Source organism: Rhinoderma darwinii, chromosome 7, assembly GCF_050947455.1.
Source record: "Rhinoderma darwinii isolate aRhiDar2 chromosome 7, aRhiDar2.hap1, whole genome shotgun sequence".
NCBI lineage: Eukaryota > Metazoa > Chordata > Amphibia > Anura > Rhinodermatidae > Rhinoderma > Rhinoderma darwinii.
In genome coordinates, this window is record NC_134693.1 from 9,604,427 (window position 1) to 9,630,745 (window position 26,319).

Here is a 26,319-nt window from a genome sequence, read left to right on the forward strand (position 1 = left end):
AAAGTTAATAAAAGTTAATCAATACATTATAAGTACGCCAAAGTGGTGCTATTAAAAAATACAACTTGTCCCGCAAAAAACAAGACCTTATACAGCTACGTCGACGGAAAACTAAAAAAGTTATAGATCTTTTAATGCGACGATGGAAAAACATTAAAAATTGCTTGGTTATTAAGGTTTAATATACCTACGGTATTAGGGGGTTAATGGGCCTTACTCCAGTGCCCCTGTCCCCTTTTCTACTGTCTGTAGGTCATTAAGATATGACAACATAGGGTTTGTTTGTCGTCTGCGACCATGGAGACACATAGATCTGCATTGGAGCTGTATACACAAAACGGTAGGAAGTCCTGGTGGGGATCTAGAGCAGTGTTTACCATGGACAGAATTCAAAGGAGAAAATCGAAATGTGCGACGTTTTATTGCAAAACAAAAATGAATTCCTAGATACTATCTGTAAGTAATGGAAAATAAATAATGTTACAAATATACAAACATTCTGTAACATAATACATTCAAGTACGATGGGAGGAAGCAGGCGTCATATTTACAGTATCCCAATTCTTGTGTCACAAATGCAAATAAAACAAAACTTTACATAAGAATCAAGAAGTCCTCGAAAACTTCATTTAAAGGAACATTACACCTAAAGTCGGCAGCTTATAAAACTACAGAGGAGCGGCTGATATCAGTCACATCTAAAAATGTAAAGATCTCTGGAGGTTGTCAATATTGGTCATAGACGCACTCTACAGTCACCACCTCTCCATAGCTTGATATGGCCGATAACAGAGAACAATACATGACAGTATCTGAAAATAAGACAGACTTCAGGTCTAGTGTCTCTTTAAATCTACATATGGAGAAATGGCCTGAAATCCCAGTGATGGTTGGGTTGTTGATGGCGGGAGCAGCTTAGATCCAATATCTATCCAACCTATCAAACATCATGGAAGGATGTGTAACATCTGAACAGAGTCCAATGATATCGGAGTCTACGGACCTGTCAAGACTCAGACAAGATGCTCTGTGTGGCCGTGTGGACCATGGTCATCCCTTCCGACCGGAACTGTTGTGAGATGTTGATCATACAGATTAGGAGAAGAAAGATCACAACGAGGTCATCGATGGTGCTGAGGATTCCGCAGAGGGGGTCGGGGATGGCGGCGAAGGGCGAAGACAAACACATGATGGCGCCAAATGAGCACACGACTATCCTGAGACAGAAGATCCACACAAGTCCGCCCATCGTGAAGATCCGCCTCAGAGCCAGGTGTAAAAGTGACGGCAGGTCGTACAGATAGTCAGCGAGCTGCAAGAAAACGGAGCGAAAGATGAAATAACCAAAACTCAGCGGCGCTCATGTATCAGCGTGAAAGTCCTGTGCGTCCAGGACTGTGGAGGTTGGAGCAGCGCGAGTCACGTTTACCACTAGGTGGCAGAATATTTGAGAGTCATCTGTATCATGTAATTGCGCCATTATTTGTGGCATAAATATGAAATCTATACAATACAAGCCGAAGCCCTTTTTCAAGGAAAAAGCCTACACTATATGGCCAAAAGTATGTGGACACCTCTCCTAATTAATGAATTCAGGTGTTTCAGCCACACCCATTTGAAACAGGTGCATGAAATCAAGCTCACAGCCATGTCATCTCCATAGACAAGCATAGCTAGTAGTATGGGCCGTCAAGACAATTGGTGAACCACGCAAACTCGAAGAGTGGGACCGCCAGGTGACGAAGAGCTCACACTCCAAAATCTTGTGGAAATTCTTCCCAGAAGAGTGAAGGCCGTCATAGCCGCAAAAGGGGCCCAACCCCATATTAATCTCCATGGTTTTGGAATGGGATGTCCAACAAGCTCATATAGGTGTGATGGTCTGTGGTCCACATACTTTTGGCCAGAAAGTGTATATGCCTGAAATCTCCATTTAAAGGGTAACTCAACTTTCAACAAACTTCTGACATGTCATAAGTTTTGATCGGAGGGGGTCCGAGCACTGAGACCCCCACCAATCACTAAAACAGAGCGTCAGAAGTGCTCGGGTGAGCGCTGAGCCGCTACGTTTCTGATCGGCTTTTTTTCTGAAAGCCGAGCAGTTGACGGGCTCATAGACTTTCTATTGAGTCCGTACACCATTACCTAGGCTTTCCGAGAAAAGCCGATCAGAAACCAAGCGCCACAGCGCTCACCCGAGCACTTCTGCCGCTTCGTCTCAGTGCTCGGACCCCCACCAATCACCACTATGGCATGTCAGAAGTTTGTTGAAAGTTTAGTTACCTTTTAAAACAGAGAAACGGACAATTTATTGCTGCCGCCTGACAAATATCATCTAAACAAAGGGAAGGCTTCATTGTATCATTATCACTGTGAGGGGAGGAAGCATTGTTACATTGTATACAGCATTGTTACATAGTATACAGCATTGTTACATTGTATACAGCATTGTTACATTGTATACAGCATTGTTACATAGTATACAGCATTGTTCTGTTGTATACAGCATTGTTCTATTGTATACAGCATTGTTCTATTGTATACAGCATTGTTCTATTGTATACAGCATTGTTACATTGTATACAGCATTGTTCTATTGTATACAGCATTGTTACATTGTATACAGCATTGTTACATAGTATACAGCATTGTTACATTGTATACAGCATTGTTACATTGTATACAGCATTGTTCTGTTGTATACAGCATTGTTCTATTGTATACATCATTGTTCTATTGTATACAGCATTGTTATATTGTATACAGCATTGTTCTATTGTATACATCATTGTTCTATTGTATACAGCATTGTTACATTGTATACAGCATTGTTACATTGTATACAGCATTGTTACATAGTATACAGCATTGTTATATTGTATACAGCATTGTTACATAGTATACAGCATTGTTATATTGTATACAGCATTGTTACATTGTATACAGCATTGTTACATTGTATACAGCATTGTTATATTGTATACAGCATTGTTACATAGTATACAGCATTGTTACATTGTATACAGCATTGTTATATTGTATACAGCATTGTTCTATTGTATACAGCATTGTTACATAGTATACAGCATTGTTCTATTGTATACAGCATTGTTCTATTGTATACAGCACTGTTCTATTGTATACAGCATTGTTCTATTGTATACAGCATTGTTCTCTTGTATACAGCATTGCTACATTGTATACAGCATTGTTCTATTGTATACAGCATTGTTCTATTGTATACAGCATTGTTCTATTGTATACAGCACTGTTCTATTGTATACAGCATTGTTACATAGTATACAGCATTGTTACATTGTATACAGAATTGTTCTATTGTATACAGCACTGTTCTATTGTATACAGCATTGTTACATAGTTCACAGCATTGTTCTATTGTATACAGCATTGTTCTGTTGTATACAGCATTGTTCTATTGTATACAGCATTGTTCTATTGTATACAGCATTGCTACATTGTATACAGCATTGTTCTATTGTATACAGCATTGTTCTATTGTATACAGCACTGTTCTATTGTATACAGCATTGTTCTATTGTATACAGCATTGTTCTCTTGTATACAGCATTGCTACATTGTATACAGCATTGTTCTATTGTATACAGCATTGTTCTGTTGTATACAGCATTGTTACATTGTATACAGCATTGTTCTATTGTATACAGCATTGTTACATTGTATACAGCATTGTTACATAGTATACAGCATTGTTACATTGTATACAGCATTGTTCTATTGTATACAGCATTGTTCTATTGTATACAGCATTGTTCTCTTGTATACAGCATTGCTACATTGTATACAGCATTGTTCTATTGTATACAGCATTGTTCTCTTGTATACAGCATTGTTCTATTGTATACAGCATTGTTCTATTGTATACAGCATTGTTACATTGTATACAGCATTGTTACATAGTATACAGCATTGTTACATTGTATACAGCATTGTTCTATTGTATACAGCATTGTTCTCTTGTATACAGCATTGTTACATTGTATACAGCATTGTTACATAGTATACAGCATTGTTACATTGTATACAGCATTGTTCTATTGTATACAGCATTGTTCTCTTGTATACAGCATTGTTCTATTGTATACAGCATTGTTACATAGTATACAGCATTGTTACATTGTATACAGCATTGTTACATAGTATACAGCATTGTTCTGTTGTATACAGCATTGTTACATAGTATACAGCACTGTTCTATTGTATACAGCATTGTTCTATTATATACAGCATTGTTCTATTGTATACAGCATTGTTACATAGTTCACAGCATTGTTCTATTGTATACAGCACTGTTCTATTGTATACAGCATTGTTCTATTGTATACAGCATTGTTCTATTGTATACAGCATTGTTCTCTTGTATACAGCATTGTTCTATTGTATACAGCATTGTTACATAGTTCACAGCATTGTTCTATTGTATACAGCACTGTTCTATTGTATACAGCATTGTTCTATTGTATACAGCATTGTTCTCTTGTATACAGCATTGTTCTATTGTATACAGCATTGTTCTGTTGTATACAGCATTGTTCTATTGTATACAGCATTGTTCTATTGTATACAGCATTGTTCTATTGTATACAGCATTGCTACATTGTATACAGCATTGTTCTATTGTATACAGCATTGTTCTATTGTATACAGCATTGCTACATTGTATACAGCATTGTTCTATTGTATACAGCATTGTTCTATTGTATACAGCATTGTTCTATTGTATACAGCATTGCTACATTGTGTATAGTGTGTATAATGTGGGGCGTGATAACTTATTATGTTAATTGCATAATGATCTAGACAAAGTGATATTTTTTTATAATGTATAAAAATCCTATATAGTGTGATGTCATTATACGTGGCGGCAGGTTTAGTGGTACCAAGGCCCGATAGCCTCAAGTTTTGCCTCTAAGCAAAACTAAAAATTTTTATAAAGGGGATTGTCCACTTTCATAACTCTTTTTGTGTGATCAGATTCTTCGGGGTACAGCTGATTGCAAGGGAAGGGGCAGAGTAATGGTTAGAGCTCCAAATCCTCTGCTACCCTTCCCACAGTCATAGTTATGTGACATAAATCTCGCTGCCTGCTGCCACCACTAGGGGGAGCTTACTTGCATATATTATATAACTTTATTTATACAATAAGATTCATACAACTTCCATGGAACTCAACGATAAATCCAAACACAGTGAGCTCCAAAGCTCCCCCTAGTGGTGGCTGCCGGATGTCAGAATTTTATTATTTATCTCTAAGTATAGCATAGGATTGGAGTTCTGTATCAGAATAACAAAACTCCAACCAATACAAAGATGTATTATGAAATTTATCAGCACAACATTTTCAAGCTATTCCGGTTACATGAAGCAAAAAGATAGTTAGACTTCACTTAACAATATACAGTGTGTACAGGCTCATATACTCACAGGTCGGGGTTTCCCAGAGAAGCGATTGTTGTACCGTCTGATGTCTTGTACGACGGCTCTACTTGTCTTATCGTGCTGCTGAACGTCACAACAATCATCGTAGAGCATGTGCACCTATAGAATCAATATAGTAACGGCTTGTAAGAACGGGTGCTACGTATGGCCCAAAATACAACAGCGACTTCTGAGATTAATTCTAGTGGATCCGTATAGAAAATAGAGCCCTGTTTCATATATAATGATCTGCCGCATTTTACGACTCCTCTTAGCCACACCCCTTTTTCTACACACCTTTTTAAAACTGTTGAGAAAAGTGCAAAAAATTTCTAAAACACATAATTAATTTGTCGCGCGGCAGGAACATCACTTATCTGGTGAATTTTGCTTAATAGGGCTATGTTCACACGGAGTATTTTGCAGGCAGAATTTCTGCCTCAAAATTCCGTTTGGAAGTTTGAGGCAGATTTTCCTCTCCCTGCACGCTGATTTTCGCGGCGTTTTTCGCCTGCGGCCATTTGGCGCTGCGGGCATAAAACGCAGCGAAATACGCTTTCTCTGCCTCCCATTGAAGTCAATGGGAGTTCAGAGGTGGAAACGCCCGAAGATAGGGCATGTCGCTTCTTTCTCCCGCGAGCTGGTTTTACCGCTTGCGGGAGAAAACTGCCCCCGGCTCCCATTGAAATCGACGGGAGGCATTTTCGGGCCGTTTTTGACAAGCTTTTTGGCGCGGTTTCCGCGTCAAAAAACTCGTCAAAAAACTCAGTGTGAACATAGCCTAAGTCTCCTCCATTGCTTCATATATTTACTGCTATTACTTTATTCTACAGCAAAATTCCTTTAATCCGGTACAAGACCTTACAGGGGCCAAATTCTTCTCACATGTTCTGGATTATCAGCCATTGAGAAATACACAAAACTGACTTGTAAAGACCGAGGACCTCCAGTAAATCAGCCCAGAGTACTAACGTGAAATGTTCTATTATCCTACGGTGGTCTTTTAAGGCCTTGTTCACACAGAGTTTTTTGGTGCGTTTTTTGAAGCGGAAGCCGTGTCGGAAACCATGCAAAAAAAAGTCCAAAAACGCCTCTCATTGCGGACGGGAAAAAAAACGCTTGCAGGAAAAAGAAGCGTCATGCCCTTTCTTCGGGCGTTTCCATCTCTGACTTCCCATTGACATCAATTGGAGGCAGAGAAAGTGACCGCAATGGCCGCGGCCGAAAAACGCAGCAAAGAGAGTGCAGGCAGATCAAAATCTGCCTCAAAATTACAGAAGGAATTTTGAGGCAGATTTTTCCGCCTGCAAAAAAAACTCAGTGTGAACTAGGCCTAATAATACATTATCTCTGTTTCTGGTCTAGTGAGACTCCAGACTAGCTTGCAGTTCTGCGCTGGATTATCAGATTTTATGGATTATTGAATGCCTGATTAAAGGACTGTACTGTATATTGCTTTGATGTAAACGAGTAGACTGTAGAAACCTTTTGTCTGCAGAGGGGGCAGCTGATGGCTCCCAACCAGGGGTCATGCTTCCAGTACTCAATGAGACAGGGACCTAATGGATACAAGAAACATTAGATATTACAATTTATTCTTATGAATTATTATTAAAATTATAATAATATAATAAATCATTCATGTGATGATTTAGATGCGTCGTTCCTGATGTTTGGAGGTACCGGAGATAAAACGTTAGGGACTACAAATCCCTATTGCTATAAACTGAATTGATGTCAGGACATGCTGGGAGTTATAGTTTCCCAATAGCTGGAGAGACACAGATTGGAGAGCGCTTCATGCATGGACCTGCTGAAGATGTGGTCATGTGACTGTATCACATGACTGCAGCAAGTCGCCCATACTCTTCCTGTACACAGCCGGTTTATATGCAGCGGTGACGTTTGGACCTGTGCAGAATGTAAGTGATGAGTAATGTCAGTGTAATAAGGTATCATTTTTCCAAAACTGGACTATTCCTTTAAAAAAAAAATGTTGCCGCTTTGGACAATCCCTACTTGTTAGAAGGGTCCGTTGATAATAAGCTGATGACAAAGTGTCCCCCTACTAGGACCCCTGCGATCAGCTGTAATTTGTGGGGAAACCTGTCAGTAAGGCCCCATGCACACGACCGTGCCCGCAATCACGGCCCGCGATTGCAGGCACGGCCGGCCGCTGACTGACAGCCGCATTTTCGGGCCGTGCTCCCATACAAAGTATGGGAACACGGCCCGCAAAATGCGAAAGAACGGACATGTTCCATAATTCCCGGAACATTTCCACGGCACTGACACCCTTCCGTAGTGCTACGGAAAGATGTCAATGTTCAATGAAAGTGAATGGCTGCGTTTTTGCTGTCCGCAAAAACAGAGGTTTTTTGCTGTCGTGTGCATGGGGCCTTAGTGTTCTGTTTTCCTGCAGCGCCACCACAGGAGAGAGACGCTCTATGTAACCGCTCTCCACCCTGAGGCCCCATGCACACGACCGTAGATTTTGTCCGTATTACGGACCCATTAATTTCTATTGACCACTGACTTTTTCCTGTATATTTGTGGGAAGGTGTCCAGGCCGTAAAAAGCCTCCGCAGAAGATAGGACAAGTCCTATCTTTTGCTTTTTACGGACGCTTTGTATGGGAGCATGGGCAGAAAATGCAGGTGGCTGTCCGTGGCCGTCCCTGCCCATAATCATGGACCGTGCATAAGGCCTGACCAAGAGATGAGGATCCTGAAACCCCCCCCCCCGCCCCCCACTATTAACTCTATGTAGACATTAGAGGATCGGTGCAGTATGCTAAGGGTTAAGAAGCCCACTGCACCCCTCCCCCACTGCGCAGGTGTCTGCATTTATTAATGCGCATCATCCTGGTGGAGCGGAGACCTGATAATTGCACTGCACACATGAATACATATTTGTAGCCGGGTTTCCTGTCGGTTTCCGGGACATATGTTTTAGGATCAATGTGAAAATGAAAGGGCAGCTGCGCAGGAATTGCCACAAATTGGTTCAGACGTTTCCTGCTCACAATTTGTGACCGTTTTTTTAAGGTATACAATCACTTATTCACTGGCCGCGCGCCCGTCCCTGTCATCGGCAACATGTTATTGTCTGTTGTAATGAGGCGGCGGAGCGCCAGACCCCGGGCATTTCCTGAGGATGACGGTCCAGCTGGCTCCAGCAAAGAGCAGAATAAAACCCCATCTTCTGAACGCTCTCCGTTGCTGCTTCCTCCAGTGCCCGGGCTGTGCAGATCCGTCCAGTGCAGTTATTATAACTATAAACTTATATATACTAGTCCTAAGAGCTAGCAATCCATTACCGAATACATGACAATGATTGCAAACAAGGACAATTAGGGGCAATTCATACTTTGCGCAATAACCACGATATGACCGCAACATGTGAACGGAGACTTTTCTTTCACTACTAAACTTATCAATGATCTAATAACCAAAATTGACTTAGCCGACATGGCACTTCTTCCTGCACCTGCTTGACAGATGCCAGATATACCCGGGCACAGACCGCAATGGGTTAAATGGGGTCTGAAACCTAAAAATAAATTGCTAAAAAAAAAAAGTAACTTTGCAATATGAACCTTATTTCTATCTAGCTTTCTTTATCAGTTCCCTGAATGCAGCCTGCAGTGTAAAGAATGGAGGGTTTTCACTCTGGTTGTCATGTACTGACTATATGTCTCCTTTAGTCTATATTACACATATTGGTATACACATACGCTATATTAAATGTGAGATGTTTAGTAGGTATGCACATTTGTTGACAATATATATATATGACCTGGACGTAACCATGGCATCCAGAATTAAAACTTTACACTGCAGGCTGCATTCAAAGCGCTGGCTATAGGAGCAAAACAGAAAACATATTTATTTTGGTAAGTTGATTTATTTCAAGAGTAAAATATTTTAGTGTCTATTGACACGTTGCGGCAAAGAGGGGGGCACATACATTAATGCGTCACACAGCATAAAATGGCTCATCCAATATATAAATTATAAAGAGTTCGGCAACTTCTAATATCATTTGTTTCAATTCCTCACTATTTTAAAAGAGCTCTGCTTGCTGACAATGAATTCAATATTCATTGATTACATACAGAAGGTAAAAAACCCACCCTGACCTAATACTTCTCGCAGCTGATTCTGTTTGTTACAATGTATACGTTTTGGCAATCCTCTATGAGCTAAACACAGCAGCGGTACAAAGCTGTCCTGGACCTACACTGATACATTGTGTCAAACTCCCAATATCTATATAGCAAAACTGATACATTTTCTTCAACCCAGTGCATATACTATCATGCAGCAATGACTACTTAACAGCAGGGGGCGCTGATAGGACTCTTCGCCAACCCTGCACGATTTGCTGCTGCTTTGCCAAAACGAAGCAGAAGGTATAAAAATAGCCAACAAATCAAATGCGAATGAAAACTTTCAAAACCACAATCTCACTTTTTTAGGTCGCTGGGCAGAGCGCCACGGCACCATTGGCATTCAGGTGATGCAATGCGTAGCTAAACTGGGTAGATAAGCCTTTAACCCTTCTGATGCTAATTGGCAGGAGGGTAAGCAAAATGTGCAAAAGTTAAAGGCTGGTGCAGCAGAGAGGAAGTTCACTGACTCATCATTACATGGCACTGCCAGTATTTGCACTGTGATTGATTGGGCTGCGGTCTTTGATCATCACCTTTTGCTACAGGACACCATGACCTTGTCATGCTCCTTGTAAATGATCGCTGGGGGGGGGGCGAAACTGTGTCACATTATCTCTTGATGTCACCTCTCAAAAAAATACAATATATACTGCAGTTTATACAAGAATAACTAAATATTAACTGTTACTCTGCCATTTCTTTGTTATATCTGTTTCTGAGAAAGCAGAGTGATAACCATCATAGATGTCATTAAACACTTAGATTTCTAAATAAGAAAAATCCTGGCGATCAGTACGTTGCCGGGGACCTGTGATTGGTAAAGGGTGTGCAGTTTATATATACGGGATATAGGTATAAACTACATAAAAAGTCAATGTGTTCATACATTACTTATTTTCTACTGATCATGTATGTACACAGTGACTCCACCAGCAGAATAGTGAGTGCAGCTCTGGAGTATAACACAGAATGTAACTCACAATCAGTATAGGATAAGTAATGTAATGTATCTACACAGTGACTCCACCAGCAGAATAGTGAGTGCAGCTCTGGAGTATAACACAGAATGTAACTCAGGATCAGTATACGATAAGTAATGTCATGTATGTACACAGTGACTGCACCAGCAGAATAGTGAGTGCAGCTCTGGAGTATAACACAGAATGTAACTCACAATCAGTATAGGATAAGTAATGTCATGTATGTACACAGTGACTCCACCAGCAGAATAGTGAGTGCAGCTCTGGAGTATAACACAGAATGTATCTCAGGATCAGTACAGGATAAGTAATGTAATGTATGTACACAGTGACTCCACCAGCAGAATAGTGAGTGCAGCTCTGGAGTATAATACAGGATGTAACTCAGGATCAGTACAGGATAAGTAATGCAATGTATGTACACAGTGACTCCACCAGCAGAATAGTGAGTGCAGCTCTGGAGTATAATACAGGATATAACTCAGGATCAGTACAGGATAAGTAATGTTATGTATGTACACAGGGACTTATGTTTTATATAATAATACATTGACTATACAATGTTTCAACAGAGTTGACTTTAGTAAGTTTGATGTTGTAATAAATCTCTGTTTCAAGGGCACACATTGGTAGCGCTTCATATTTACCTACCTGACAATTACATGCCTAATCGAGAGAATATTTCTTCACTAAAACTGTTACTGTTTTGTTGCTTTTTAAAAAAAAGTATTATTATTATTATAATTATTATTATTATTTTAACCCCCCTCCCAAAAAACCTCTTCATATATGTAGCACCTAGACCTCGTTGATAACATGTACTTATTGGCCTCAGTGATGTGGCGTCCCTAATATTATATTATAATGTGGCCGTGTCTAGGAGTGCCCTTGTTCAGCCGCCCCCCCCCCCCCCCCCTATTGTCCAGTCCAGGGGGCCGATAACTGGACACCATGGTTCCTATTGATTTCAGTGAATGTTCCGTTCTGCTTTGTTTTTGAGAATCCTGGCAGATGAATTGTGTTCTTCATGCCACGTTTTTATGGAAGGAGGTTTAAGCCGGCAGCAAATAATTGTAGATCACATGAAATTGTTTTTTATACGTTGCCATGCTCAATTTCGTGTCAATCCCTTAAAGCAAAAAGAAACCCTTAAATGGGGTGTACTGCAGGATTAAAAAAACATGGCTACTTTTTTTTTTAGCTACAATTCCGGACACAACCCATGAAAGACAGCAGACACGTTTTCTAAACCCCTTTAAACAAGATCTTGCTCGATGTTCACATTGGATATTTTTTTTTTCTCTTTTTGAAAGCCCAAGATTGCGTTTTCTCTCACTCTGGTGTACAAAAAAGAATGGAGTGAATCACACAAGGATGATGTCTATGGCAAGCCCACTCCAGAGGGAGACGGACCCCCCGACGTTCTCTAATCCTAAAGTCAGAAGTCTCTACAAGGATCAATCCAAACCTTCCCTCATCAAAGCTTTAGGAGGCATGATGTGCCCAGGTGCCACCTAAGCGCCCCACAGTGCTCTGGATTGGGTGGCTTCTTTAGAAGGTGAAGCCAAGGGGTTACAAGTGAAGAAAGAAATGGCCACATCCCCCTTTATTGGATGACCATAAGGGCACCACACCCTAAAATCCTCGGGACAATGTTGATATTGTGTTCATTGACTTGGTGTGACCCTGGAAACCTCGGCATGGACATTTCTTGTGTATCAGTCAATCACCCTCTGCAGGAACACTGGGACACTTTTTTAGTCTGTCTTATGTTAGTAAAGAAGGTACAAGGAGGCTGTGCCTTTAGGCTCAATGCACATGATGAGCATTACGTGCGGTTTTGCTGTGTGTATTTGCATGTGGCAAATCCGCAGCGTAATATAGTACCAGCAAAGTAAATGAGATTTCAGGATTTTAAAATCCGCAGCATGTCAATTTATCTGGCGTTTCCGCTTGCGAATTATATCTGCCTAGTTCTAAGGAAAATTGCACCAGAACCCGCAGCATGAAAACGCACCGATTTACACATCAAAATGTAAAAACCGCACCGAAAAAACGCATAGAAAAAGTGCGGGTTTTACCTGCGAATTTCCTGGGTTTTCCTGCAGTTTTGATGCAGACTTTCCGCAGCAAAATACGTAACGTGTGCATGTAGCCTTGGGTTTGTAAAACTTTTTCGCATGTCAGAAGTTTTCATTTGGAGACCAAATAAGTGGGAACTCCCACCTGTCACTTGATGGAAGGGTCTCCAGGGCTCTTCTGACTCTTGTGCCCTTTGGCTTTTCTGTGGGAACTCTCCGCATATCCAGTGATCTCCAACCAATGTTGACTCCTCTTACATAGTCAGAATGAACCCACAAAATAACATTATGTGTCACAAAATAGTATTAGATCACTTTTAGGCCGGGTTTCCACGTAGCGTAAACGCTGCGGAATTTCCTCAACTGAATTCCGTTCGTAAATTCCGCAGCATTTACAGTAGCAGCAAAGTGGATGAGATCCAGATAACCTCATGCCTGAGGTGTATGATGCGCGGCTGCGTGATTTTCGCACAGCCGTCATCATTATGGCACTCCATTTGGATGTTTTGTAGCACGTGGTGCTTTTCTGTTTACATTCAGAGTTTGACAGCTGTTGCGCGAATCACGCAGTTCGCACGGAAGTGCTTCCGTGCGACCTGCGTGGTTTTGAAGTCAATGGGTGCGTGATGCGTGAAAAATGGCGAAATATAGAACATGTCGTGAGTTTAACGCAGCGCACTCACGCTGCGCAAAAGCCACGGACTGTCTGCACTGCCCCATAGAGTAATATAGGTGCGTACGACACGCGTGAAAAGCACGCACGTATATTACGCTCGTGTAAATGATGCCTTAGAATGACCTTTCATCCCATGTGACAGCTGCAGCCAATCAAAGACTACAGTGTCATCCCAGGAGGCCGAGCTGCGCTCAATTTGAGAGGGACGCGTCCCTATGATTACGGTCGGCTAAGCTTAAACGTTTTTTTTTTCCTGCAGGATTTCTTAAGCAGTTATTTTTAACGGAATTCCCTGCGGCCATCACGGCGGATACGCTGTGGACTTTTACGCAGCGTATCCGCCTAGTGTGTACCTACCCTAAGTATGCCGCGGAAAGGAAAATAGAAAAAAAGAAAATAAATATGTGTGGAAAATGACGCCACGTAAGAGTTGCGGATAACGTCGAGAAATTTTCCGCAGTGGAAATGTTACATCACTAAAATGCGCAGGGTTTACGCCACATGTGAATTAACCCTTACTTTACTATTTTGAAGCACAAGATACAATTCTGGGGCATGACATGACATTTTGTGACACAGAATGCCGCTTTGGGATCGTCTGGTTTATTCTGATTTCACTCACGTATTTTATATTTACGAAATTATTTTTTTTGCTACATAAATGTGCGATCTACAGTATTTGTAAATGTTACGCACAGAACCCCATGCTCTATATGTGGCCACCATATTTTTTGTTAGTAAATTATTATATTGATGACATCATTTTTCTAGATACTGTTGTAACTCCGGCTCGGGTTTTAACTTTCACAATAACCTGACATTGTCTGATCCGATAATTGCGGCTTAGAACATTTATTATATTTTACCCCAATTTAATAACAAGCGACAATGCAAATAAAAAGGTTTGATCATTTCATGAGATTTTGACTCACCGCAGAATAAATGGCCGCAGTTGGTCTCCACCGGTGATGTCGCTGTCTGAAGACAGACCGGGCAGCTTAGGTCATTGTGGAAGCGAGTCTGGCGGCTTTTATGCGTCTCCTGGAAGATTGAGAGTTTTACTTCACACTGATGACTGTAATTCTATACTCTAAATCTCCTGTATGGTTCATGTATCACATACTGAGATTATACAGCTGCATATTTGCGGTTTTACGCCCAATTGGCCACATATTGAACTTTAAAAGGCGGGGTTTATGCATCTATGGGGCATTATCAGTGCAGGATAGAGAGAAGGGACAGCACTTTCCCTAGTGAAAGTAAACGAATTTCATACTTACCGGCCGTTGTCTTGGTGACGCGTCCCTCTTTCAGCATCCAGCCATACCTCCCTGGATGACGCGCCAGTCCATGTGACCGCTGCAGCCTGTGCTTGGCCTGTGATTGGCTGCAGCCGTCACTTAGACTGAAACGTCATCCTGGGAGGCCGGACTGGAGACAGAAGCAGGGAGTTCTCGGTAAGTATGAACTTCTATTTTTTTACAGATACATGTATATTGGGATCGGTAGTCACTGTCCAGGGTGCAGAAACAGTTACTGCCGATCGCTTAACTCTTTCAGCACCCTGGACAGTGACTATTTACAGACGTCTCCTAGCAACGCTCCCGTCATTACGGGAGCCCCATTGACTTCCTCAGTCTGGCTGTAGACCTAGAAATACATAGGTCCAGCCAGAATGAAGAAATGTCAAGTTAAAAAAGCAAGACGTATCCGCAGCCACATAACATGTGCATGACAGCTGCGGACTTCATCGCGGAACTTAGAATCTCCATTGAAGTCAATGGAGAACTTCCGCAATGAGTCCGCAACCAGTCCGCCACTGGTCCGCAACATCCATTGTATGCTGCGGACACCAAATTCCACACCGCAGCCTATGCTCCGCAGCGGAATTTTCAGCCTCGTCTAAACGAACCCTACTAAAAAGAAGTGGAAGTCAATGGAGAAACGGCTCCGCTGCGGATTAACGCTGCGGAGTGTCCGCAGCGGAATTCAAGAGCAATTCCGCCACGTGTGGCTTTGCCCTAAATCCTCTATATTGTAATAAATGCTCACTTTGTAGGGTGTTGGGGGGAATATTCCACTGTCGTTTCTCTGCGGGATTATCTCTGGTTTGTTCATTGTACAACACCTGAGAATATAATAATTTAAAAAAATAAGAAAATAAAGGAGAACTAATAACAACAATAATAGTACTAGTAGGAGTAATAATAAAACTAAATGAGCAGATGGAGGGCAAAGGCAGTAATAATAGTAGTAATAACCACAACAACATTAATAATAATAATAGCAATAAATAGATACAATAATAATAATAAAACGAATAATAATAATAATAATAATGATAATAATAATAATAATAATAATAATAATAATAAAACGAATAATAATAATAATAATAATAGGGGTCATGGGGGCGACTACCAGGATAGCAGACACAGCAGCTACTATGGGCCCCTCTGCACTCAGAGGTGAGGTGATTACTGTGGATGATGGAAGGAGACAGTGGAGAAGTGAATGTCACTGCAGACCAAGTAAAGGAGGAAAAGACAAAGGACAGACCAAAATAATCATAAGGGTATGTTCACACACAAACACAAAATGCGTCTGAAATGACAGAGCTGTTTTCAGGCGAAAACAGCTCCTAAATTTCAGAAGTTTTTGCAAGTCCACACGTTTTTCGCGGCGTCCATTACGGACATAATTGGAGCTGTTTTTCAATGGAGTCAATGAAAAACGGCTCCAATTACGTCCCAAGAAGTGACATGCACTTCTTTGAGGCGGCCGTCTTTTTACGCGCAGTCTTTTGACAGCGGCGCGTAAAAAAAATGCCCATCTGCACAAAACATCGTAAGACCCATTGAATTCAATGGGCAGATGTTTGCCGACGGTTTGGAGCCGTTTTTTCGTCTAAAAACGCCTGAATTACGTCCGTAAATAGGGCGTGTGAACATACCCTAGCCTCTCATGTCCTGATGGAGTGAGGCCCCAACCCAAGTTTTCCTATGGGCCCCTAAGATTACTGGTTCCACCCCTAGTAGTGATAATAATAATAATAACGCCATGTCCTATGTGTATAACTGCGCATTTCCTCCTCCCCGTCATGTAACGCCTGCACAGTGTTTGTCAGCACGTATGTCACATCCACGTCACACTATGTCACCTGCACTATGGACACTGTCATCAGTCAATGGAAATTGTGGCTGCGCTTTATGAGATGGGAGTGCTGCTGCGGTGCAAAGGGCTGTGTATACGCAGATAGAAGAAAAATCGGAGATAAAGCAGGAAAACCCAGCGACCTGGATGGAGAAAAGTCCAGCAAACAGTTTACAAACACGACGGCCCTCATTCAGCCTCAGCCAACGTGTTCAATGACAGGTTAACCGCTTCCTCCCTGCACTATTATGTATCTTATACATCAGCCTGCAGCGCTCCTCACATCACCTATAGCACCGCTCATCCTGAGCTCCCTGCTTCATGAATATACACATTCAATTACCTTTATATCTAGATAAACTCTATATATAGACTGTAAATTAGTGTTGATATGTAAATGTATGTGTTTCTATATGGAAATATGGAGACATAAACCTACGCAGGGTCTGCATGTCCCTTAGGCCGGGTTCCCACGCAGTGTATCAGACCTGGAACCCGCAGTACATTCCGACCGAAAAACTGCACTATGTTGTGGTGCGGTATTTTGGCCGGAATTTCCGCTGCAGAAAGCAACACTGGAAAAAAAAAAAGTTTATACTTACCCCCTCTTCTGTGCGCAGTCCGACCTCCTAAGATGACGTTGCAGGCCATGTGACCGCTGCACTCTGTGGTTGGTTGCAGCGGTCACATGGGCTGAAACGTCATCCCAAGATGCTGGACTGCAGGACGAAGCAGGGAGTCCAGGGGAAGGATGATTTTTTTTTTTCTGAGTAGCGGTTTTTACGGCGGAATCGCTGTCATTCCGCCGCAAAAGTCGCAACACTTGGCTTTCTGTTGCGGGTTTTGCATCCCCATAGAATTCATTGCTGAGCGGAAAAACGCTCAGAAATTGACATGCGGTGCAGAGTTTTATTCGGCAGCATGTCTATTGTATGTGCGTAAACGCTGCTTATTTGTTGCGGGTTTCCCCCATTGAATTCCATAAGGAGGTAAAACCCGCAACAATTAGTTGTTGCGTTTTTTTCTTCGGCAGGTTGGCAGCAATTCCGCCGCAAAAAACGCAACTCATAAAAAAAACTAAAAACTTATACTTACCCCAAAGTCTTTGTTTCTTCCTCCAGGCCGGCCTCCTGGGATGGCATTTTATCCCATGTGACCACCACTGCAGCCAATCACAGGCTGCAGCGATCTCCTGCAATGAAATGTCATCCCAGGAAGCCGGCTGAATGCTGCAGTTTTCCGCAGTGGAGATTCTGGGCAAAAAACTGCACCACAGTTTGGTGCAGTTTGGTGCAGTTTGTCACCCGGAATTCCCTGTGGTGCACGTGCGTATCCGCCCCCTGCGAACTCAGCCTTAATGTTTACGCTGCGTTGTTTTTTTCCCGCAGCGTGGGCATGAGATTTTTTAAATCTCATCCACTTTGCTGCTACTGTAAATGCTGCGTAATTTCCGCACAGAATTCCGCTGCGTTTACGCTACGTGGGAACCCGCCTAATAGTGACTCAGATGTTGACAGCTGTTCCTATGTTACTATGTTTTCAGGATGCAATGAAACCATGTGGGCAGATCTTGAATTAATTTATCACCTGTAATTGATTGTTTGTGACGCGTCACTTGCCACCAGCGACTGAGCAATTTCTGCAGATTGTTATGATAACGGGAAATGATGCAGAACTAAAGCGATCGCATGGCGAGCAATAACACTACACATGCTCTATGTGTTTATACCTATGAGGGCTCTCTGTCAATACGGAGGGTTCATTGGCAGAATCCTCCAACATTGCAACATATAAATCTGTCATGTTACAATGTTGCAACACTGCACACATCACTAACATATAGGGGGCATTCTGCTTGGCTTAAAGGGGCTTTAATAACAAAAAAAATTGCATTTCATGTCACCTCTCCTGATATGTCTGTTTTAGTAAATACCCATGAAATAACAAGTCTGGAACATCTTTTCATTATGCTATTCCTCTGTTATTCCTCCTAGAAATTGATGAAACACTTTACAACTGGATGATACCATTCCCTTTGTCAAATGCCTGTTTCCTTACACAGTCTCACTCTGTCGGCACTGATTGGTCATGATAGATTAGATAGATAGATAGATAGATAGATAGATAGATAGATAGATAGATAGATAGATAGATAGATAGATAGATAGATAGATAGATAGATAGATAGATAGATAGATAGATAGATAGATATGAGAGAGATAGATATGAGAGAGATAGATATGAGATAGATAGATAGATAGATAGATAGATAGATAGATAGATAGATAGATAGATAGATAGATAGATAGATAGATATGAGATAGAGAGATAGATAGATATGAGATAGAGAGATAGATAGATAGATAGATAGATAGATAGATAGATAGATAGATAGATAGATAGATAGATAGATAGATAGATAGATAGATAGATATGAGATAGAGAGATAGATAGATAGATAGATAGATAGATAGATAGATAGATAGATAGATAGATAGATAGATAGATAGATAGATAGATAGATAGATAGATAGATAGATAGATATGAGATAGATAGATATGAGATAGATAGATAGATAGATAGATAGATAGATAGATAGATAGATAGATAGATAGATAGATAGATAGATAGATAGATAGATAGATATGAGAGAGATAGATATGAGAGAGATAGATATGAGAGAGATAGATATGAGAGAGATAGATATGAGATAGAGAGATATTAGATAGATAGATAGATAGATAGATAGATAGATAGATAGATAGATAGATAGATAGATAGATAGATAGATAGATAGATAGATAGATAGATAGATATGAGATAGATAGATAGATAGATAGATAGATAGATAGATAGATAGATAGATAGATAGATAGATAGATAGATAGATAGATAGATATGAGAGAGATAGATATGAGAGAGATAGATATGAGATAGATAGATAGATAGATAGATAGATAGATAGATAGATAGATAGATAGATAGATAGATAGATAGATAGATAGATAGATAGATATGAGATAGAGAGATAGATAGATATGAGATAGAGAGATAGATAGATAGATAGATAGATAGATAGATAGATAGATAGATAGATAGATAGATAGATAGATAGATAGATAGATAGATAGATAGATAGATAGATATGAGATAGAGAGATAGATAGATAGATAGATAGATAGATAGATAGATAGATAGATAGATAGATAGATAGATAGATAGATAGATAGATAGATAGATAGATATGAGATAGATAGATATGAGATAGATAGATAGATAGATAGATAGATAGATAGATAGATAGATAGATAGATAGATAGATAGATAGATAGATAGATATGAGAGAGATAGATATGAGAGAGATAGATATGAGAGAGATAGATATGAGAGAGATAGATATGAGAGAGATAGATATGAGAGAGATAGATATGAGATAGAGAGATATTAGATAGATAGATAGATAGATAGATAGATAGATAGATAGATAGATAGATAGATAGATAGATAGATAGATAGATAGATATGAGATAGATAGATAGATAGATAGATAGATAGATAGATAGATAGATAGATAGATAGATAGATAGATAGATAGATAGATAGATAGATGATAGATAGATGATAGATATATAGATAGATAGATAGATAGATAGATAGATAGATAGATAGATAGATAGATAGATAGATAGATAGATAGATAGATAGATAGATAGATAGATATGAGATAGATAGATATGAGATAGAGAGATAGATAGATAGATATGAGAGAGATAGATATGAGATAGAGAGATATTAGATAGATAGATAGATAGATAGATAGATAGATAGATAGATAGATAGATAGATAGATATGAGATAGAGAGATAGATAGATAGATAGATAGATAGATAGATAGATAGATAGATAGATAGATAGATAGATAGATAGATAGATAGATAGATATGAGATAGAGAGATAGATAGATAGATAGATAGATAGATAGATAGATAGATAGATAGATAGATAGATAGATAGATAGATAGATAGATAGATAGATATGAGATAGATAGATAGATATGAGATAGATAGATAGATAGATAGATAGATAGATAGATAGATAGATAGATAGATAGATAGATAGATATGAGATAGATAGATATGAGATAGATAGATAGATAGATAGATAGATAGATAGATAGATAGATAGATAGATAGATAGATAGATAGATAGATAGATAGATAGATAGATAGATAGATAGATAGATAGATATGAGAGAGATAGATATGAGATAGAGAGATGATAGATAGATAGATAGATAGATAGATAGATAGATAGATAGATAGATAGATAGATAGATAGATAGATAGATAGATAGATAGATAGATAGATAGATAGATAGATAGATAGATAGATAGATGATAGATAGATAGATAGATAGATAGATAGATAGATAGATAGATAGATAGATAGATAGATAGATAGATAGATAGATAGATAGATAGATAGATAGATATCTCAGTGGTGGTTTGATGGCACTTATAAATACTAACAATAACATAAAAAATAATAATAATAATAATAATAATAATAACTTTCTCCTCTTACCTGGACCGGTCAGGGCTGTAGAACGTGTGGCGGATCATGTTGCTATCACAGGTTTTATTCTGCACGTCCTCGCTGAGCACCAGCTGACCGCGCACTGTTGTAATTCGATGTTGAGACACACAGATCTACAAGTTACGCTGTTAATGATTAAGCCGGTGTCAAGGTTTTCATAATAAAACAGAAGAATTCACAGCGGCCATTCTACGGAAATCCATGTGAAATTCGGCAGAATGAACGGCACCTGAACTATATATATACAATGGGGCGTATTTACCAACACTGGCGCACTGCTGAGCGCTCATCTAGAACGTTATTTGAACGCAGCACACAACCTATTCCTCAATATGGTGTATGGTGTTGGGGGAATACGGCTCCTGAGCTATGACCGGTCTACAGCTCTGTTCACACTGCATTTAAGGCATACAATCTGCGCCAAGTATGCCGCCAGTTTGGTCGATTTATGCAATTGTATGTCTACTGTATATCCGTCTGGATATTTTGGTCAGTGTATCGCTACACCACGGATGTAGTGTGAACACAGACTTACCTGTCGTAGTTTACCAACACTTTTATGTGCGACAAAATAACCATTTCTTTTTCCACGGCAACTTGGAAGCCATGCCCAATTTTTAGGGCCCCACCAAGTGTTGGAGAAAAAAAAGTGCCAGGCTTGATAAATTTGGTGTTTAGCCTGAGCGGCTTATCTATGAAATTGCACCAGAAAACTGGAGCGGGGAAGGGGAAGATTGAATAACCGAGACATTAACAAGTTAAAAGGTTGCAGCATGATCCGCAATATTCCTTAGTTAAAAGATAAAACAAAAAAGAAAAAAAAAAAGAAAATAATAAAAATATTTAAAAAAAAGAAAAAAATGAATATAAATAAAAATGTAATACATAATACTTAAAAATGCAGTCAAATAAAGTCCGTTACTTTAGCGCACCGCTGAGCAGAGCTTTTTGCAGGAATATTTTGGTGACCATGAAGAGTAAATTCCTTTAGTAATATTATCAAACATTAACCCGATCATGTTCATGTCACAAGTATTTTGGTCATATGACTTCGAGGAGTTTTCTCGCTGCCAGGGCTACGCGGTTTAGCAAGTTAGCAAATATTTCAGGTAAATCGTGTAGGTCCAGAATACGTTCCATGGTTCCCAGAAACCTGCAGATTCCACTATTTCAACATCAAGAAAATCATTCTGCAGATGTCAGTCCCCATTAAAGTCAATGGGGTCGTTGGGCGATGTTGTTTTCCGTCACGTGATGAATCCGTAACACCATTAAATTCCGTTTTTATGACGGAACAGAAAAATTTAATAGTTCAGACTAAAAAATAACATTTGGAATCCAATGTCAGGATGTACAGACAATACGGCAGTTCTGGGGGCCCATAAAGAAAATGGGGGCCCAACTTAGATTAGCCCCATCCTCCTTTCCTATGGCTCTAAGGGTATGTTCACACAGAGTGTTTTGGCGCCGTTTTTGACGTGGAAAGAGCACCAATATACGCCCAAAATCACCTCCCATTGATTTCAAATACCGCTCGCGGGAAAAATAAGCGACATGCCCTTTCTTCGGCGTTTCCGTCTCTGACCTCCCATTGACATCATTGGGAGTCAGAGATCGTGGGTGGAAAACGCAAAATACGTCACGAAAAACGCTGGATGGCGACTGTAGTCCCTACTTTGGCTCAGTGGAAATCCCTTGTAAATGGTATATCACCATACGAGAAAGTTCTGTACCAGCATCGTAAATGTCCCAAAAAATGTGACAAGATATGGGCCTCCTGGTGTGCTATCTCTGACACTGCTGACTAAATGACTAAGGGCTCATTCACACGACCATAGTGGTGTGCACGGCCCCTGATGTGCGGCTCGGACGGCCGCGGAGTGTCACCAGCGGGCCGCCCGCAAATCACGGGCCGTGCACATGCCCGTGTACATTCATTTCAATGAGCTTGGACCGCAAAATGCGTCCGTAATAAGACATGTTCTATCTTTTTGCGGTCCAGGATCCCGGGCAATGCACGGACCGTGGAAACCACAGTGGTGTGCATGGCCCCATAGAAATGAATGTATATTGCTCCCCTTGTTCATGTTTGAACTGTTTGGCTACTTAGCCTTATTGAATCTGAATCTTATAAATAAATCGAATTTTAAAAAAAAGAATTTACAAAAAAATTTGTTTGACCTTGCAGAACTGCTATTTTGTTAGGGTATATTCACACGGTGCGGCAAAATCGCCGTTTATTGCTGCGATTACCATATAATTGAGACAAAATGGCACAATTTCGCAAAAATTTAGCAAAAAACTGCAATGTGACCGCACTGTGCAAACAGCTCCACATATCTCAGCTTCCTGCGAGTTGGATATTAGCAGAGGTGTAACTTGAAGCTCCAACTACTTCTCTCTTATGGGAAACTGCAACCTCTGCTCCCGCGGGATATTAGAGTTAATTGTTAGTTGCTTTTTTTTAGGCTTACTAGGCTTTAATAGTGTTTAGTTTTGACTCCACTTTATGTTATTATAAAAAAAATTCCAATAGGAGTAGTACCAAACGTTAACACTAGGGGACACCTTTGCAAAGAGATCATGCTCGATCCCAATCTTTTCTCTTACAAGAAACAATGTGGGTGCAGTTGGTGTTTTAGTCATTTACTATTTACCACGTTCTTCACTACAGAGCGAGCACAGTGCGGTGTCCTACAGGGACATAAACCACGTCCCCCCTGAGGTCCGTTTCGCCGGACAGTTGAGATATATGACGTACTGAAATTTATGATTTTTTTCAATTCAGCCAATCTAAGATTGATGCAACCAAAAGAGGTAAACAAACAAAGATGTCATCCCAAACTCTGAGAGTAGAGATCGCCGATATTCGGATGGGACATCCGGGGCAGGGACTATGGGGCCACACAGAAAGGGAGAGATACCCCATTATTTGTTCAGCTACAGGGCGGGAGTATGTGTAACTATTCTTCGGATGATTAACCTGACAGGTATGGGGCACTGGGCTCTGTCTAACCAGGACAGCCCTTTCTAATTTGGCAGTTCCTTCTACAATAAGGTGATTGCTGGGGGTCTGGCTGCGGAGACCCCCGGTACTCATTTGTCCTCGTATCACTGGGACCCTGGGGTGCAGCTCCTGGTGTGCAGTATTACACGACCCCTCCCGACTTCGCACAATACACAACTCACAATAAATACCACAACAATGCTTTTGGTAAAAAATTGTGGTAGAAGCCGCTCTTTATTAACAAACAATTTCAGACTACGCCAAAGGGGAGCTTAACGCCACCGCAGCCCTGCATTTCTTGAGCCAGTGCTACACCGCCACAGGCCCCCATTTTAGCCCGCCTGCATTTGTCGTCCCCTTAAATGAACCGGTTGTGCTTGCCTGCCACAACTGTCCTACCCTGGTGGTCTGCAATGGTACCCTGGGACCCTCGCCATGGCCATACCATACCGCCACCATTAGAGTGCATAGCTAAAAACAAACCAAAACACAATAATGAACGCCTTCCGCTACTAGCTTCCTCATCATTTCCTCTTCTGGGTAAGAATCGTCACTCACCCTCCACTTTTAATCCCTCTCACTCCCCGCCTAGTGCCCCCTACCCAATCACCTCAGCCTGATTTAGCCTTTAACACACCTAGCCCCAGGTAACCAATAGGTAACACCCTCACCTCTCTTGACCTCCACTACCGAGATACCCGGAGCTATGGACCAATGCGGGCGCCGCCATCTTAGCCCAGTACTTGGCCTATGCCCACCTAACTAAAGGCCCTATTACATTGGCCGATTTCGGCCGATGCAGCGAGCGACAATCAACGAGACAGCTCGTTGATCGGCGCTCATTTGCTCCTGTTACAAGCCGCTATGTATGGGGACGAGCGGTCGTTGCTCCTATCGCTCATCCCCATACATTATCATGTCGGCAGCGCGTCTCAGGGAGATGTGCTACCGACAACAATAATATTTTACTTTTTTTAAAATGATACGATCATCGTTCATCTGCTGATCGCTGCCGTTTACACAGGGCAATTATCACCAACGAGCTTTCTATGAACGATCGTTTGCCCGATAATTTCCCAGTGTAAACCCCCCTTAAGCCTCTAGGTGCTAGGCCCCCTCACAGAGAGCCCTCTACCGTCGTCGCTCATTATGGACACTGGTTGTCAAGAGTGGACAGTCCCTTTAAGGGAGCGCGGTAAGAGAAAGGCTCTGCGGCAATGGACGGCACATTGGACTTAAGGGGGACACGGTAGCTTGCTCTATCATTGCGCCATGTATAATATATATGCATTTCGCTTGCGGGAAGGTTTGGTATGAGACGTTTTATGATTTTATAATTTTTTTTATCCGTTTTTACATTTTTCACAAGCATTTTAGTGATGATGTCACTTGTGTGAGGTAACTCCATGACTGGCAATAACTGAACCTATATATAAAGTCTTTTATTTTTACACGTGTATTTACTATCATACAGTATAATCTTCCTTTATGGTCTTTTAGTCATGAGGCAACGCCACACATTGAACTACAGACGCCGTCGCTCATTGTTTCGCAAGGCGGGAATACTAGAAGACACCGCCTACATCAACCACAGAACCAATAAAAAACAAGTGATTTCAATCGCATAGAGCTGATTGGTCCGCACATGAAGCAATTACCTGATGTGCGTCTTGGAGGCGTGTACTCCACCTGTCATCCGTTGTGGGAGTGACGAAAAACCAGGACGCTAGGGGGCGTGCGTTAATGTGCTATTCACTGAAGATACTTACGTTACTCTGGTCGCGTAAGTTCCATTCAAAGAACGTGGTCTTACGTCACATTGAAGAAGGAGCTGTTCTTACTACCCGTCACTTGCTCCCTCCTTCTCTGTTCCCAGGTGAGGTCAACAGGATCAGGAGGACGGAGGAAAAGAAGAAGTGACGGGAAAGAGATGGCCGGGAACGAGAACCAGCTGTGCGAGAGCCTCATTATCTGGGTAAGATGAGGGAAGGTATGAGTGACGTCATAGCTGTATGGTTGATGTGAGGGGGGCATGAGTGACGTCATCGATGTGTGGTCGAGAGGGGCACATGACATTCTCACCTATAATTATTGCATCCAACCAGTGACTAGCAGATTACTGCACCATTATAACATTATAACGCTATAATGGCTGTGTTATTGCTACATGGACCGTATTTTTCCATCCTTGAA

At 40.9% G+C, this 26,319-nt stretch overlaps 2 protein-coding genes across 3 annotated transcripts in view; one reads left to right on the top strand and one right to left on the bottom strand.

Annotated features, from left to right (window-relative positions):
* Nucleotides 1–405: 405 nt before the first annotated feature.
* Nucleotides 406–26,072, bottom strand: LOC142657587 (E3 ubiquitin-protein ligase RNF170-like). Of its 2 annotated transcripts, none has more exons than XM_075832705.1 (7): nt 25,896–26,072; nt 21,108–21,244; nt 15,421–15,496; nt 14,301–14,409; nt 6,943–7,016; nt 5,464–5,577; nt 406–1,312 (listed from the first exon to the last, which is right to left on the bottom strand). In XM_075832705.1, exons 2-7 carry the CDS (start codon nt 21,143–21,145, stop codon nt 1,007–1,009), a joined length of 717 nt encoding a protein of 238 aa, XP_075688820.1. In that variant the 5' UTR covers nt 21,146–21,244; nt 25,896–26,072; the 3' UTR covers nt 406–1,006. The 2 variants fall into 2 exon arrangements, with proteins under 2 accessions (XP_075688820.1, XP_075688819.1); XM_075832704.1 differs by lacking the exon at nt 25,896–26,072 and adding an exon at nt 25,785–25,871.
* HOOK1 (hook microtubule tethering protein 1) overlaps nt 25,933–26,319 on the top strand; it is a 52,160-nt gene continuing 51,773 nt past the window's right edge. The window contains exon 1 of the mRNA XM_075832702.1: nt 25,933–26,101. Coding sequence (XP_075688817.1) covers nt 26,057–26,101 — 45 coding nt within the window. The 5' untranslated portion in view covers nt 25,933–26,056. The remainder of the gene's footprint in view (nt 26,102–26,319) is intronic.

Excerpts from the sequence above, each read along its gene's own strand:
- LOC142657587 (XM_075832705.1), bottom strand. The coding sequence starts at position 21,145 with ATGATCCGCCACACGTTCTACAGCCCTGACCGGTCCAG. Across the intron at positions 7,017-14,300 it reads CTGCGGCCATTTATTCTGCG|GTCCCTGTCTCATTGAGTAC; the intron begins GTGAGTCAAAAT and ends TGTATCCATTAG. Across the intron at positions 1,313-5,463 it reads TCTCTGGGAAACCCCGACCT|CTCGCTGACTATCTGTACGA; the intron begins GTGAGTATATGA and ends GTTTTCTTGCAG.